General features: G+C 51.0%; 3 protein-coding genes across 5 annotated transcripts; 1 reads left to right on the top strand and 2 right to left on the bottom strand.

Annotated features, from left to right (window-relative positions):
- Nucleotides 1–482: 482 nt before the first annotated feature.
- Lrrc73 (leucine rich repeat containing 73) lies at nt 483–3,058 on the bottom strand. 2 transcript variants are annotated; one of them, XM_026383722.2, is made up of 6 exons: nt 2,787–3,058; nt 2,092–2,252; nt 1,637–1,759; nt 1,103–1,203; nt 733–955; nt 483–585 (listed from the first exon to the last, which is right to left on the bottom strand). In XM_026383722.2, exons 1-6 carry the CDS (start codon nt 3,056–3,058, stop codon nt 515–517), a joined length of 951 nt encoding a protein of 316 aa, XP_026239507.1. In that variant the 3' UTR covers nt 483–514. The 2 variants fall into 2 exon arrangements, with proteins under 2 accessions (XP_026239507.1, XP_077658257.1); XM_077802131.1 differs by lacking the exon at nt 1,637–1,759.
- A 2,141-nt stretch (nt 3,059–5,199) lies between these two features.
- Nucleotides 5,200–9,952, bottom strand: Yipf3 (Yip1 domain family member 3). The gene is made up of 9 exons (XM_026383567.2): nt 9,720–9,952; nt 8,901–9,098; nt 8,430–8,536; nt 6,972–7,017; nt 6,742–6,834; nt 6,461–6,592; nt 6,149–6,262; nt 5,831–5,954; nt 5,200–5,708 (listed from the first exon to the last, which is right to left on the bottom strand). Exons 1-9 carry the CDS (start codon nt 9,798–9,800, stop codon nt 5,560–5,562), a joined length of 1,044 nt encoding a protein of 347 aa, XP_026239352.1. The 5' UTR covers nt 9,801–9,952; the 3' UTR covers nt 5,200–5,559.
- A 127-nt stretch (nt 9,953–10,079) lies between these two features.
- Polr1c (RNA polymerase I and III subunit C) lies at nt 10,080–13,705 on the top strand. 2 transcript variants are annotated; one of them, XM_026383569.2, is made up of 9 exons: nt 10,080–10,173; nt 10,302–10,373; nt 11,776–11,883; nt 12,115–12,247; nt 12,530–12,649; nt 12,795–12,887; nt 13,054–13,203; nt 13,319–13,435; nt 13,584–13,705. In XM_026383569.2, exons 1-9 carry the CDS (start codon nt 10,105–10,107, stop codon nt 13,700–13,702), a joined length of 981 nt encoding a protein of 326 aa, XP_026239354.1. In that variant the 5' UTR covers nt 10,080–10,104; the 3' UTR covers nt 13,703–13,705. The 2 variants fall into 2 exon arrangements, with proteins under 2 accessions (XP_026239354.1, XP_026239353.1); XM_026383568.2 differs by having other exon boundaries at nt 12,735–12,887.
- Nucleotides 13,706–14,270: the final 565 nt, after the last annotated feature.

Here is a 14,270-nt window from a genome sequence, read left to right as displayed (position 1 = left end):
CCTCAGTAAGTAGGGTTCAGTCCAGCCCTGCTTTGGAAGTATTCTCTTTTTTTAGAATCTTCATGGAGCTTGTGATGTGTCACCCAGAATCCCAGGTCCTAGACCTGGGCTAGGCTTATTGGGAGAGTGTGCTGCCTGGTGCTTGGGCGGTGGGGTGATACTGCCCCCTAATGGTGCCTAGTGGTTAAGTTCCTCCCATCTCTGGGTCCCCAGTGACCACTGCCACACACCAGGTTGGGGAGTTTGTAAAATCTCTTCCGAGCCAGCGGGTTGCAGTCAAGAACTGCCAACAGGTCCAGAGGCCTTGCCCTGGGTTCAGCACCCCCACCCCCACCCCATAGCCATTGCCTAGTCACAGCTTCCAGAGCCTCCCACTAGTACCAGGAGCTGCCAGAGCCCCAAGCAACCCCTTTCCCCAACCTCCCAAGCCCCAGACGTTCCACCCCCTGACATCTGGAGGAAGGTGCTGAGGACATAGACAAGTGTAATGACGTGCAGAAGCCCAAATGGAGAGTCACATCTCGGTTTCAGCCAACAGACTGTCCCCTAGTCCTGATGTCATTAGCACCATCTGAGAGCTGGGATCTGTGGAAAGGCAGAAGGGTGTTCAGATCATCACTTGTTCCTCAGTGGGGACCACACACAGAGGGGAGATGGCATAGGTTTCCACACCCACTCTCCTTGTCCCAAATCTCTTTCAGACTGGTTCTAATTAGCCCTCTGGGTTCTTACCGCTGGGGCACATCCAGGAGCTGCTGCCCCTCTGGTGGGCAGCAGGCTCCCGTCCTCTCTCCCATTCCTGGGTGTCGCCAGTCCCTCCTGCCACCTCCTCTTCCTCTTCCCCCTCAGAGAGTAGGTCGCAGATTTGCTGCTGCAGCTCTGGGCTGATGCTGTTCTCAGCCAACACTAGGCTCCGCAGAGCTGTGGGATAATTTTCTACCATGTCCAGCAGGGTCTGGGGGTGGGGAAGAGTATAGAAAAGGTTGAACACAGTTAAGACAGGTCCTCAGACCCAACCTACCACCCCTTAGGTTATGTCCACAGACACACTAACCTCCACCCTAACCCTCTGGCCTGTCCCCAAAACATGAAGACTTCTCACCTGAGCTGACTGGTTCGTAAGCCCTGTACCCTCCAAATCTAGGACTTCTAGGGTACGGCTGGAGGCTACAGCTACAGCTAGCATCCCTGCCACATGGTCACCTAGGGAGAAAGCACACATTCATGTACTCACACACAGGGATTAACCCTTTCTCCTGGTCAGCTCCCCCATTACACTAACAACCTTAGACCCAGCTCCTGGCTAGGAGACCCTAATTGATAGTGGCCAAGAGTGTAGCATTGTGATTAATGAGTGAAGAGAGGGGGTGAAGGGGCGTAAAGGCTGGTTGGTGGGAAGGCAGGAGGTGGCAGGAAGAGTACGTAGAATACGTGCAGGGTGATGGTTTGCTCAACCTGTTGGTCATCTATTGCTCCACACAGGATTGCTCATCTACTACCAACTAGATCCTGGGGGGGGGGCCTCTCCTTCCTCTTCCCTCCCCCAGTGTTGGGGCCACCATGGCAACTGGTGGTCACAGTTTCTTGGATAGTGCATGGGGCCCTGAGAACTGAAGGAAGTGGTCTTGAGACTCACCCAGGGGGTTGTAGTCCAGATTGAGGACACGGACTTGGGAGCTGTGGGCCACAGCAATGGCGAGTCGGCTCCAGCCCTTAGGGGTGATGCCAGGGTTGGCGCTCAGCGTTAGCTCTTTCAAGCCTGGGCAACATTGTAATGAGAAGCCAGGATGGGGAGAATCAGTCTCTCATTCAGCCCCTTTCCTACCTCTGGGATATCCCTAGTGGCTGGGGAGCCACTCCATCCCCAAACACAGAGCTCCAGAGCCAGTGAGGACCCATGCCTCCCCTGCCTGGCCCTGCCTGGATCCCTGAGTCTTCACCCTGCTCAGTGTTCAGCCCCCGTTTCCTGAGTAAAAAACACATTCTCAACCACACCCTCGGAGGACCACACCCCCTTCCCACTACATTTTTTTTTTTTTTTTTTTTTATCAAGGCCACACTAGCCTATGTCCTCAGTAGAACCCTGCTCACCGGACTTGGCCCCATCTGGGGGGAGGAGGCCACAGATGAGGTTGATAGCTTCATCACCCAACATGCAGTCCCCGAGGTCGAGAGCCACGAGGGCAGGGTGGAGGGCCAGGGCTGGGTTCAGCAAGGCCAGCCCAGCGTCTGTCAGGGGGCTCCCATGCAGGCTGGGGGGTGAGGCAAGAGAGCAGTTATTGTAGTCATTAGCCTTATCTATTTGGGAAAGGGGCACCTCCCCTGAGAGGCCTGGTTAAGGAAGAATGAAAATTCTCAGTTGGAAGGCGAATTTGCTTGCTTTTCTGGGGCAGGGACTGGAATCCAGGACATTGCAGAGGGTGGGGCATAGAAGGGGTGTGGGTGTTGGACTGAATTCTTCTGTGGGCACGCAGGTAGTCTCCATGGGGGTATTCTTTCTTGGGAACTGAAGGGCTGCCCCCGTGAGGTAAATGCGGGTGGGGAGGTGGGGAGATATGACAGGTCCTGCCAGGACGGGTTGGGTATCCCGTTTCGTGTGGGGCCGCCTGGGCAGAGATAAGGCATGTGCTTGAGGGATGGGCAGAAGGATGAGGTGTGTGTATAGGGGCGTAAAGGCTGGCTGGTGGCAAGTCAGGTACTAGAAAGTGGAGGAACAGGAGGTGGCAGGAGGAGTACGTGGAGGGGTGCAGTGCCCCCGGGACCCCCTTGCGAGGGGGCGCACTCACAAGAGGGACTGGATGGAGCGGTTGGTTCGCAGCGCCTCCGCCAGCTGCTTGATGCGGCTGGGGCTGGACACGACGCCTAGATTAAGATTGAGCTGAGCGAGGGACGTGGCCCCGGCCAGGGCCCGGCAGATGCGGCCGAAGTCGCGGTCGCAGAGGCGGCAGCCGCGCAGGGAGAGCAGGCGCACGGCGTTGTCGCGCAGGCCGCGGCAGATGTCCCGCACCTCGGCGCCTGACAGCGGCTCCCCGGAAATCTGGATGGAGCTGGGCAGCATGGTACCGGCGGCTGGGCCGCCGGGGCCCGGGCCGGGGCCGGGGAGGAGGTTGGCCGGGTCGCGGGCGAGGCCGGGGCTGGGGCTGGGGCCGGGGCCCTGGCTGGGGTCGCGGACGGAGCGGGGGAGGAGGCGGAGGCAGAGGTGGAGGCGGCGGTGTCGGCGGCGGCGGCTGAGGCAGTGGCTGCAGCGGCGGCCGCAGAGGAGGAGAAGCGCGCCGGGGCCGGGACCGGGGCCGGGGCCGGGGCCGCCGCGGGCCGGGCTGAGACCGAGCAGCGCTGGGGCGGGGGCGGACCGTGCCGTCCGTGTCTGGGCGGCGGGCCGGGGTGCGAGGTCCGGAGGCTGGGCAGGCGCTTCCTGGCGCTAATTCTTGTCCCTCGCGGTTTCGGCACCGGCGGCTCAGGGGCGTAGCCTCAGGACGTGTGGGACGGTCCCGGTTCGGAGGCCGCACGCGTTCCCTCCCTGTCTCCGGCCCTGTTCCCCCGGCCGCCCCGAGGGCCCAGCCGCCCCACTCGCAGGGAGAGCCCCAAGCGGGCGGCGGGCGGGCGGCAGCTCTAGCTTCAGCTCCTGCGCCCGAGCCGGCGGCGGGTTCCCAAGGCAACGGTCGCGTCACCGCACTCGCCCCGCCCCCTGCCTGGCCTGGTCCACACCGGCCCACCAGGCTCGTGCACACCGGGTGGTTCTGGGCTAGGAGCTCCAGCGGAGAGACATTCTTCCCCCTGGATGTAGGGGCCAGACATCAGGCGGAAAGAAGGCATTGGGCTGAGGCCTGGGAAGGGCAGCCGTGTGTGTTTATATATATGGAGGCACATTACGTGGAGATGGCGTTTGGCTGTTATCGGACCCATCCTCCCATCTTTCCCCATTCAGGTCTAGACCCTTGGCACCCTCGTCAAGATCCTGGACACTCCCCTCTCCGGTAAGGAAGTCCCTAGGCCCTTTAATCCGAGCCTCGCCCCGCCCCTCCCCCTTGCCCCAGTGACGCGAGGCGCAGCGTGCGTGGGGATTCCCGTCGGTGAGGACTTCCCCCGCCAGCTTCCCATTAGACCCGCAGCCTGGGAGAGGGCCCCAGGCGACAGCCAAACTGAACTACGGTGCCCTAACTGTCGCTAATGCGGATGCGGGACCCTGGTACCGCTCCATCCCCCGGCGTTGCGGTGTAGGGCGCTGCTGATGTCTTGAAGTTGTCTTTGAGAATGGGGCAGCCAAAATAAACTGGTGCCTGGATCAGCGACCTGGAATGGTGGCGGGAACTGCATGAAGCCAGCTGGGGCACGACGCACAGTGCAAGTAGAATCTTGTCCACTGCTGATGGTGGTGAGGCCTCACTTGTCTAGCAGGGCAAATCAAGGGCATTTTAAAAAATATATTTTAGTTGAAAATGGACCTTAATTTTATTTATTTGCAGTTTTGAGAATTGAGCCCAGTGCCTCACATATGCTAGGGAAGTGCTCTACCACTGAGTAGGACCCCAGCCCTCAAGGGCACTTCTGCTAGTTCCTTTGGAAATATGCTGTTGTTCCAGGCTTACAAGAACAATGGCAATTTTTTTAAAAAAAGTAATATTACTATTGTGAAACCAAAGACACTACTCCCTCTGCTATCTACCTGAATTAAACAGAGCAGATCAAAGGGGTAGAGGGAATAGTTGGTGCCATACTAGTTTTTTTTTTTTTTTTTTTTTTTTTTTTTTTATGAATAATGGTACTCTTGAAGGAAGTGGAAGGCCAGAGGAAACTCCTGAAGGGAGCAGGCCAGCTTAAAACAGGGAACAGCTAAGTTTAGCTTCAGATGTGAGCTCCTTGGGAAAATAACCCCACAAGGGCCCATGTGCACAAGGTCCTTGTAATGATACGGGATTTAGTCTGGATGTTTTTGTCTAGTTGCCATTGCTCCACTGGCTTCCCCAAAATGCTGCTGAGCTCAGACTTCATCTGATACTGTTTCATGAGGCTTAAGCCTCTTGTGGGCTCCTTGCCATTCCATGGGTCAGGAATCCCCTACCCTAGGGCAAATTCCATGAACAGTCACTGACATCTAAGTAGTTAGGCCTGTCTCACCTTCATCCCTTTTGTGTGAGGGCATATAGAAGGGAACATGGGACTACTGATGATGAACAACAAGAACTTGTATAAGAAGTAGGGTGACAAGGAGAACCACTGGAACAGTAACTGCAGTTCCAGACTTCAATCAATATTTTAATTACCAAGTCTATATTTAGCAAGACAAGAGGGGCACAGAAGTAGGAAGGGGTAGGTGGTATGGGGGCCTCAGAGAAGCTGACCCACTTTCTGCACTGGCTGCAGAGCTTTGCAGTCCTGGCCAGAATTTCCTGGCCTTGTGCCCTTCAGAAGCCCCAACAGGCATCAAAGAGGTACTTAAGCAGCTACAACTCAGTGGCAACTGCAGACCCCATCAGAGACCCATGTCACCAGTACTGTCCTTTAATCTTTCTCTGCTCCACAGTTGGGAGAGACAGGGCTGGCCAAGGATTTCAGGTGGGGTCAGTGTGACTGCATGGTCACTGCAAGAGCCTTGGCTGTGGCATTGAGCAAGGTGGTGGGAAGTCTGGCAGCAGGGATCCCAGCAGGGACATCCCTGGGAACTCTCTGCATAGGTGGGATGTTAGGGCCCTCCAGTGTGTCCAGGATCCCTGAAAGAAGGAAGAGGAAAGGTGAGTGCTACTGGGTCTAGTCTACAGGTTGCTTCATCTAGCCCCCAACCTTGGGCCACCATTCTGCCCCTCCCCCTCGTTTAGGCCCTCCTTCCACTTACCCTCTACCACCTTGTGGTAGGCAAAATGCAGATAAAGCAGGAATAGCATATGCAGGGCAGCCAGGGTGCCACAGAGGAGTAGCCGCTGGGTGGGGCCTACAGTCCGTGATACCAACACTGCCACCTAGGGCCACAGGAATACAGTTCAGAGGGAGTGGTTTCAAAGTGAGGGATGGGGGAATACACCTGCACCCAGGGCAGGATGGTTATGGGTCCTTCCTTTCCACTTAGAGCCCTCTGTGGAGTGCACAGCTCAGGCTGTCTCCCCCAACTCCCTGGGAGGACAACTCACCCATGGAAACCTCTTGCTCAGCTTACCATGCGCAGGGTGGACAGCCCACCCACCAGCAGCCAGAAGAGGTAGAAGAGGGCATGGAGGTGGATGTTATAAGTGATGAACAGGACAATGCAGTGCCCAAAGAGACCATAGCCCTGGAAAGAAGGGTGGTGAAGAGGAAAATCATTCAGTCTGGGCTGGCCTCTGACTCCTCAGGGGGGGCCCTGGGAATAAATGCTCCACTGGCCTGCTCCTCTCATTCCAGGTCCAGAGCCTCCCAAGACCGATGCAGACCAAAGCCTTACTACTTTTAAAAAAATTGCCCTTGCCCACTACCATGCCTGGGTCCTTACCAGCAGTGCCAACATCTGGAGCATGGTGATCTGGGCGTTGCACAAGTAGGCCAGGAAGTAAATGAAGGACGAGACGCCCAGCCAGTAGCCAAAGCAGGTGCCAATGGCTGTGCCCATCAGGGTGCCTTCCCGCTGTAGGGTGAAGGTTCTACTCAGTCCTGGGAGACCTCTGACCTCAGCCTCACCCAGGGCCTGCTTCTGCCTCACTCCACCATCCTGTCCTTGGGCAGCTTTCAACCTACATCAGCCCCCCTTCTCCCAAAGTCCTCTGTTCAGCTTACAATAATGGTGTCAGATGTCTTCATCCCATGGAGGAGGATGGCAACCAGTGTAAACACCAGCATGAGAGGTCCGTAAAGTTCACCAGCGATTTTCTGTCAAAATAGCAACTCACTCATTTTGGTGTATACAACGCCTCTTCTCTTTATACCTTCATAGGCTTGACTTGATGGTCCCACCCTTTGCCTTGGATGCCTCCCCTGGCTCTCCAGACATGCTACCCCCTATTCACCTGGGGGAAGTTGACCATCTTGATGGGGATCATGGACTCCAGGAGCCTGGGAGAGGAGAGGAGAGATGAAAGCAGAGACAGCACTATTCTGTGAAGTTCTGGAGGACAAGGCCTGAACCTTCATCTCTCTAACTCCAAGGAATGGGGCCTGGCCCAGAGGACATGCTGGATGACAGGGGGAAAAAAGGGTAGTGAAGACAGTAATGAAGAAATCATTTCCTTGACCCTAAATATACTTTCAGGAAGGACAACCCTCTCTGAAAGCAAGCTGACTGGATCTTGGGAGAGGACCTGACCATTTATCTACTTGACCATTTTCCCTTCAAAAGACAGGCAAACCTCAGAAGAGTACCCAGAATTCAGGGCTATGATGGTGAAGTCCTGGGAAGGGTTTAGAAGGAATGGTATTACTACTGAAAAAAAGTGTGCCTCCTACCTCTTCCTACTTACCATCCCTCCAGGCAATGCTGAGCATTTTCTTGAAAAATGTATTTGAAGTGATATAAAAATTCCACACAGTAGGAATAAAAGTAGTCAATTCTCCACTGACTTTGTAAGTGCCTGGCTCTTTTTAAAATCTTGGGTTTTTAGTTAGATGATATTATTATTATTATTAATTTTGGCACTGGGGATTGAATTCAGGGGCACTTAACCACTGAGCCACTCCCCTGTCCTTTTACTTAGACAGGGAATCACTGAGTTGCTTAGGGCCTTGCTAAGTTCCTGAGGCTGGATTTGAATTTGCAATCCTTCTGCTCAGCCTCCTGAGCTGCTGGGATTGCAGGTGTGAGCCACCGTGTCTGGCTAGATATTACTTTTTATGGGAAGTCTGCCCTGTCCCATCCACCAGCCTTCTCAGGCTTAGATGTCACATCTGCATGCCTTGATATAGCATAGGGATACTTTATTGTAATTGCCAGGATAGGCTCGGCACAGAACAAAAGCTTAATAATACTTGCTGTTTAATAAACAATGGTCAAATTAAAGGATGAACAAAGAACCAAGCCAAGTTTAAATCCAGTTGTTGAGAAGTCATTTAGCAACTATACCCTGATATTCTGCTTTTCAAGCATTCTGGTGCCAGGAAAAAAATAAAGACAAAGCCAGCTTTTGGGGATGGTCTCTGGAGAGACAGACACAGGAATGAGAATGTATTGCAGTGCTTAAGTACCATCTGTCAGAGGCAAGTACAGAGATCCATAGTGGCACCAGGTGAGAACAAACTGGGAGTGGATTAGGAATGCAGAACAAAGGAAGTGCTGGATGAGCCAGGTTTTGAGGGATGAGTAGTGTGCTAATGAAAAAAAGGAGGAAGGCAAAGTGTTATTACCATTATGTTCAGTGATGAAGTCATGAAGTGGGGGAGCCCACCAGAGTGTGGAACTTGGCATCTGGTTGTAGTTTGAAGGAAGGATTAGGTGTTAGGAGGGAAGCTTCTGTCAGGAAAAGAATCCTCACCTGCTTCGCACCTGGGCAGGCTCCACATCAAAGTAGGGTCTCAAGATGTCAATGTTGGCATATAAGCTGAAGGCCCTGGAGGCTTGTCTCTTCCCTGCCTGCCACATCTGAAGGGAGATGGAGGATGGGTATTATGAGACTTGTGATTCTAGACCCTGTTGCCTATTTTGTGGTGGGTTTCTTCTTCTTCCTTTTTTTTTTGGTACTGGAATAGATCCCAGGGAAGCTTTACCACTGAACTACATCCCCAGTCTCTTATTTGAAGACCAGGTCTCATTAAGTTGTTGATGGTCCCATTAAATTGCTGAGGCTGGACTCAAGCTTGTGATCCTTTTACCTCAGCCTCCAGAGTCACCGAAATCACAGGTAAGTGCCATTGCATCCAGTCTTTCTATTGGATTTTATCAACTGGAGAACATGGGATATACCTAGGTATACTTTTCCACCTGCCAGGGATTAAATCTTTCTTACTTGATCAGCCACCTGCCGGCTCAGCTGTCCCTTAAAGCCCTTCATGCCCAAGAACTCCCCATCTTCTTCTTCCACAGCAGCTGCATCTGCATCAACTTCTTCCTCACGCAGGCGCTGATGCAGCTCACCCATATCCTCGAAGCTGGAGCCTGAAGTATCATCCATGTTCTCCATGTCAATCACAGCTGAGCCCCCACCCTGTAAAGACAATGGCTCCTAGAGTGCAGGACCTTTCTGTTCTATCTGTTGGGTTCTCTGCTCATCCCAGGGTTTGGGGCTTAGTTCTTCCACTGCCCAGGGCATGGCTTGGAATCACTACAGATCATGCCACTCTTCTTCCCCCTCATTTGCCCTCATAACCCTTGGTTGCCTGCTTTTGGCATTCTTCTAGCCCGGGGAAACCTATTATTTTCATGCTTTCTCCTACCTTCCTTATAATAAAAGCCACAAATGACTGCAAAAGTGACATTTCTTTTATTTTACCCAAGTCCTGAACACAACTATGCACACTGTGTTTTTGGCGAGTGCCAGTGAACTCCATGCCCCGCCATGCTTGGCCTTGATCGACTTCCTAACTAGTCCGTAAGCGCACTTTTCCCTCGCTCCTCGGACCAGAGACCCGAGGCTCTCCGGATGTAGTACCGGTCTGGCCCTTTCAGGTCAGCACTATTACTACTGATTTTCGTGTGCAGGAAGACCCAAAGGAGACAAAAGATAATGCAAATGGAGAAGACTTCCAGGCCCCAAGAGAGAATCCCAATACTTCAGGACGGCTGCCGGCCCTGGGGTTGCTGGCAGCAAGAAATCTGAGGACATTACCTGGATGTTTTCTTCGAAGCCTCCCCATTCCGGGCCAGCTCCGTTTCGGGCGCTGCCGACCGGCGCCGCAGTAGTTGCCATGTCCCTCGAGGGCTCCCGTCGCTGAAGCCCGCGCTAGCCCTGTGCGCGTAGGAAGAGTAGGCGAGACGTGGGCCTGAGCGAGCGAGATGGCTTGGGAAGAGAAGGAAAGGTAGTATCAGCCGGAACGCAGAAAAGAGAAACCCGGATGTTTGGCCCAAACTAACTTCCGGAAGCTGGGGACGTGGACGGAGGTGGGGCAACGTCTCGCGATATTTAATGCTTTAGGAGGCGGAGGGTTGCCCCAGAGACCGAGGAGTACTACTGGAACGCACGCGCTCCTGAAAGTCTCGTGGAGAAACTCAAGATGGCGGCTGCCCATGCGGTAGAGGAGATGCGGAGTCGTGTGGTTTTAGGGGAGTTTGGGGTTCGCAATGTAAGTCTAATAGCATTGAGGTGAGGAGTAGGAATGAGAACGGAACAGGGATAGGGTGGGGATCGAAGTGGGGATGGACTTGGCTTCTCTGCAGTTTCGTGGACAGATGAGATTTCTTTTTACTCTAGGTTCATACCACTGACTTTCCTGGTAACTATGCCGGATATGATGATGCCTGGGATCAGGACCGTTTCGAGAAGGTGAGTTGGGCCGAAGGTGTCTGGAGTGGGTATGAGGGCTGCTGGAACGTGTGATCTGAGGCAGCTTGTGATTCAGAAGCTGTTCTTGGGGATCGCTCCATTCATAGAACGTTTATTGAGCAATGTGTACAGGCCAAGTCAGACACGTTTCTAATCTGTTTTACGAGGAAGACGATGTTCTGTCTTGTTGGGGAGTAACGCACTTAAACAATTCTAGTCTAATGTAAATGCGGTTGATAGAACGGTGGGGATGGGGTGGCAGCATCCTGCAGAGGCGCTTAAGTCTAGACTGGGAAAGGGGACGGAGGTACGTTTTCATGAACGAGGTGACATCTGAATTGAGGCTCGAGTGAGTAAAAGCCGAGGACAGTAAAAGGTGAGGAGGGCAAGAGCTAACTTACAAAGGCAGATGTGAGATGGGCTGACTATGTCCTGGCTGGTCATTATTACTAGAAAGTGTGCTAGCAAGAGTGGTAGACAAGATTGGAGTGCGCCTTATCCACTATAGGTGATGGGGAGCTTTTGAGGAGTTCTTCAGGCATGATCAGATTTGCAACCGTTGATGGCTGTGCAGATTGAGTTTGAAGAGGATCATACCCAGCAAGCAGATAGATCTGCTGGATTGTATAGGCAAGCTAAGAGTGAAGGCATGAATTTAAGACTGATGGTGGAAATAGAGCACTGGGGGCATGGCAGGTAAATTTGTGATTGCTTTGATAAAATGACCTTCTGGCTTGAGGAATTGCTTTGATGGATGGTGGTATCATCTACTGAAATGGTTGGGGAACAGGAATGATGTCTTCAGTTTCCTGCATGTGGAGAAGCCAAGCAGGCCAGTAGATTATATTTGCAATTATATCAGAATTGAGAAAATTTGGGGACTTGTCTGAAGTAGTTGCTGAAACCCTGAATGTGATTGAGGTTATCTGGGAGAGAGATAAGACTCTGAGAAAAAGTAACATTTAAGGGGCGGGTGGAAGATAGTGAAATTAGAAGGAATCCTTAGGGAAGGAAGAAAACAATATTGGTGCTCAGAAACCAAGGAAACAAATTGAAAAAGGAGGGATTTTTTTTTTTTTTTAAATTAATAATGTCAAGTGCTACTAATAGTCAAGGAAAGGATTGCCTAGAATCAACTGGACTACACTGTATGGAAGTTTGTGTTTTTTAGGGTATCATCTGTGGATGGTTCAACTGGAAGCCATATTGCATAGGGTTTTCACTTAATGGAGGACAAAACCAAAACAACTTTTGAAGAAACTAAAGGATGGTTTGGGGGAGGATGAATATCTAATGAGGGTCATCTGGGTAGAGGGAGATATTTGGATGAGGGAAGTATCCAGGGGAAAACAGAAGTATAAATAAGCAGGATTCACTTCTAACATTTTTCCTGTCCCTCTAGAATTTCCGTGTGGATGTGGTACATATGGATGAAAACTCACTGGAGTTTGACATGGTGGGAATTGATGCAGCCATTGCCAATGCTTTTAGAAGAATTCTTTTAGCTGAGGTATTGGCAGGCATGGTGGCAAAACTGGGGTTTGTGTGGGGAACTGTATTATTACCTTACTTGTAGAATTCTCAAGCTGTCCCTCCCCTTATTTCCCCTAGAACTGTGCTGAGATTTTCTTTTCCTTTGTAAATGTAAATTTCATTAAGCATTCTTCTAGGAAGGGTTCTCTATCTTAGGAAGTAGGAAGTTGTCTGTTGTATAGGTGATTTTTTTTTTTTCCTTGAGCAGGTACCAACAATGGCTGTGGAAAAAGTCCTGGTATACAACAACACATCCATTGTTCAGGATGAGATCCTTGCACACCGCCTGGGGCTCATTCCCATTCTTGCTGATCCTCGTCTTTTTGAATATCGGAACCAAGGTGAGGGTTTGAGAAAATGAAATTTTGGGAGAGTTGGAACTGGCTCTCTTGAATAACCTAGAATTAGACTGCCTAGGTTCAAATCCTAGACTGATTACTGTATGACCTTGGGCAAATTACTCATCTTTGGGTAACATTAGTTTTCAACTGAAGACACTTGCCCTTGCCTTCCAAAGTTTGTCAAGAGGATTAATATGAAAAATGTATGTAAATCCTGTAGCATAATACCTGATACTCTTAGCTGTTCAGTAGTAAAAAGAGCTGCCTCCTCCATTTGTTCAGGAGATGAAGAAGGCACAGAGATAGACACACTGCAATTTCGGCTCCAGGTCAGATGTACGCGGAATCCCCATGCTGCTAAAGATTCCTCTGACCCCAATGAACTCTATGTGAACCACAAAGGTGAGTCAGTAGGGTGAGGAAGAGGACCCACCCGCTGGTGGGTTCTGGTTTCAGTGGCTGGGGTCTTCTGACGTGTTTTCTTTAGTATATACCAGGCATATGACATGGGTCCCCTTGGGGAACCAGGCTGACGTCTTTCCCGAAGGCACTATCCGCCCAGTACATGATGATATCCTCATTGCTCAGCTGCGGCCTGGCCAGGAGATTGATCTGCTAATGCACTGTGTCAAGGGCATTGGTGAGAACCCTATGGGCCTACCCTGGGTTTGATTATAGTGGCACAAAGTGTGACAGGAACTGAGCTGAGATGTTGCTGACAGGTAGAAAGTCAATAGGTTTTGTTTTATCAGTGGTTTAGGAGAATGAAGAAAGTTTCTGAAGACTGATTCTCCTCAACATTCCAGGAAAAGATCATGCCAAATTTTCACCAGTGGCAACAGCTAGTTACAGGCTTCTGCCAGACATCACTCTACTTGAACCTGTGGAAGGGGAGGCAGCTGAGGAACTGAGCCAGTGCTTTTCACCTGGTGTTATTGAAGTACAAGAAGTGCAAGGTATGGTGTTTGGGATGCTGTTCAGATGAGGATCTGTTTTCTTTTGAAACTGACAAAAAGAAATAAAAGCTTTGGACCCTAATAGACAAAGTATGACAGGATTTGTTTTCATTAGGTAAAAAGGTGGCCAGAGTTGCCAATCCCCGGCTGGATACCTTTAGCAGGGAAATCTTTCGGAATGAGAAGCTAAAGAAGGTTGTGCGGCTTGCCCGTGTTCGAGATCATTACATCTGTAAGAACTGGTAGAGTGTATGCCTGTGGATACTTTTTATTGCTAGAGCTTCCTTTCAGAGTCCATATGTGGAATTTAGAAATAATTTATAACAGCTTCCTAAAGAAAAGTCCTGCCTGGGCTGAAGTAGTGTTTCTTTGGTTCCCAGTTTCTGTAGAGTCAACTGGAGTGTTGCCACCAGATGTGCTGGTGAGTGAAGCTATCAAAGTATTGATGGGCAAGTGCCGGCGCTTCTTGGATGAACTAGATGCAGTTCAGATGGACTGAGGTTTGGACCAGAAATACTGGGATGTATGGAGTTGGATGCTCCTGGGTTCTGACCTGCCCCAAGGGGACTACTATACTCAGTGTGACTAGAGGTCTAATTCCAGCTTTATTTTCCATCAATACATTTTGTTAAATGTGCTACAGAATGAGACTTTATGCCTTTGTAAGGCCTTTGATGTAAATAAATTCATGTCCAAACAAAATCTTTTAAGACTACTTCTTGACTTTGAGTCTCAAGGTATGGGGCCTCATCTCAGAACAGGTTTGGTATTTAGCAATCAAGAACATTGGATTCACTGCCAATGTCAGTGTAAGTTAAGGCCAAGTTTTTTTTTTTTTGGTAGTACTGGAGATTGAACCTGGGGCCTTGAGTGTGCTAAGCAGGCACTTTACCACTGAATTACATTCCCAGCCCTCGAAGCCAAGTCCTTTTAGAAACTTCCTGCTGGGCAGACCTGTAGCAGCTCTCCAGAATGAGGCAGGAGGATTGTGAGTTCAAAGCCAGCCTCAGCACAAGTGAGGTGCTAAGCAATTCAATGAGACCCTGACTCTAATTAAAATACAAAAT

This window comes from Urocitellus parryii, chromosome 8 (assembly GCF_045843805.1).
Source record: "Urocitellus parryii isolate mUroPar1 chromosome 8, mUroPar1.hap1, whole genome shotgun sequence".
Taxonomy (NCBI): Eukaryota; Metazoa; Chordata; class Mammalia; order Rodentia; family Sciuridae; genus Urocitellus; species Urocitellus parryii.
The sequence above is the reverse complement of the archived record's forward strand: the minus strand, read 5'-3'. Positions and strand labels throughout refer to the sequence as shown.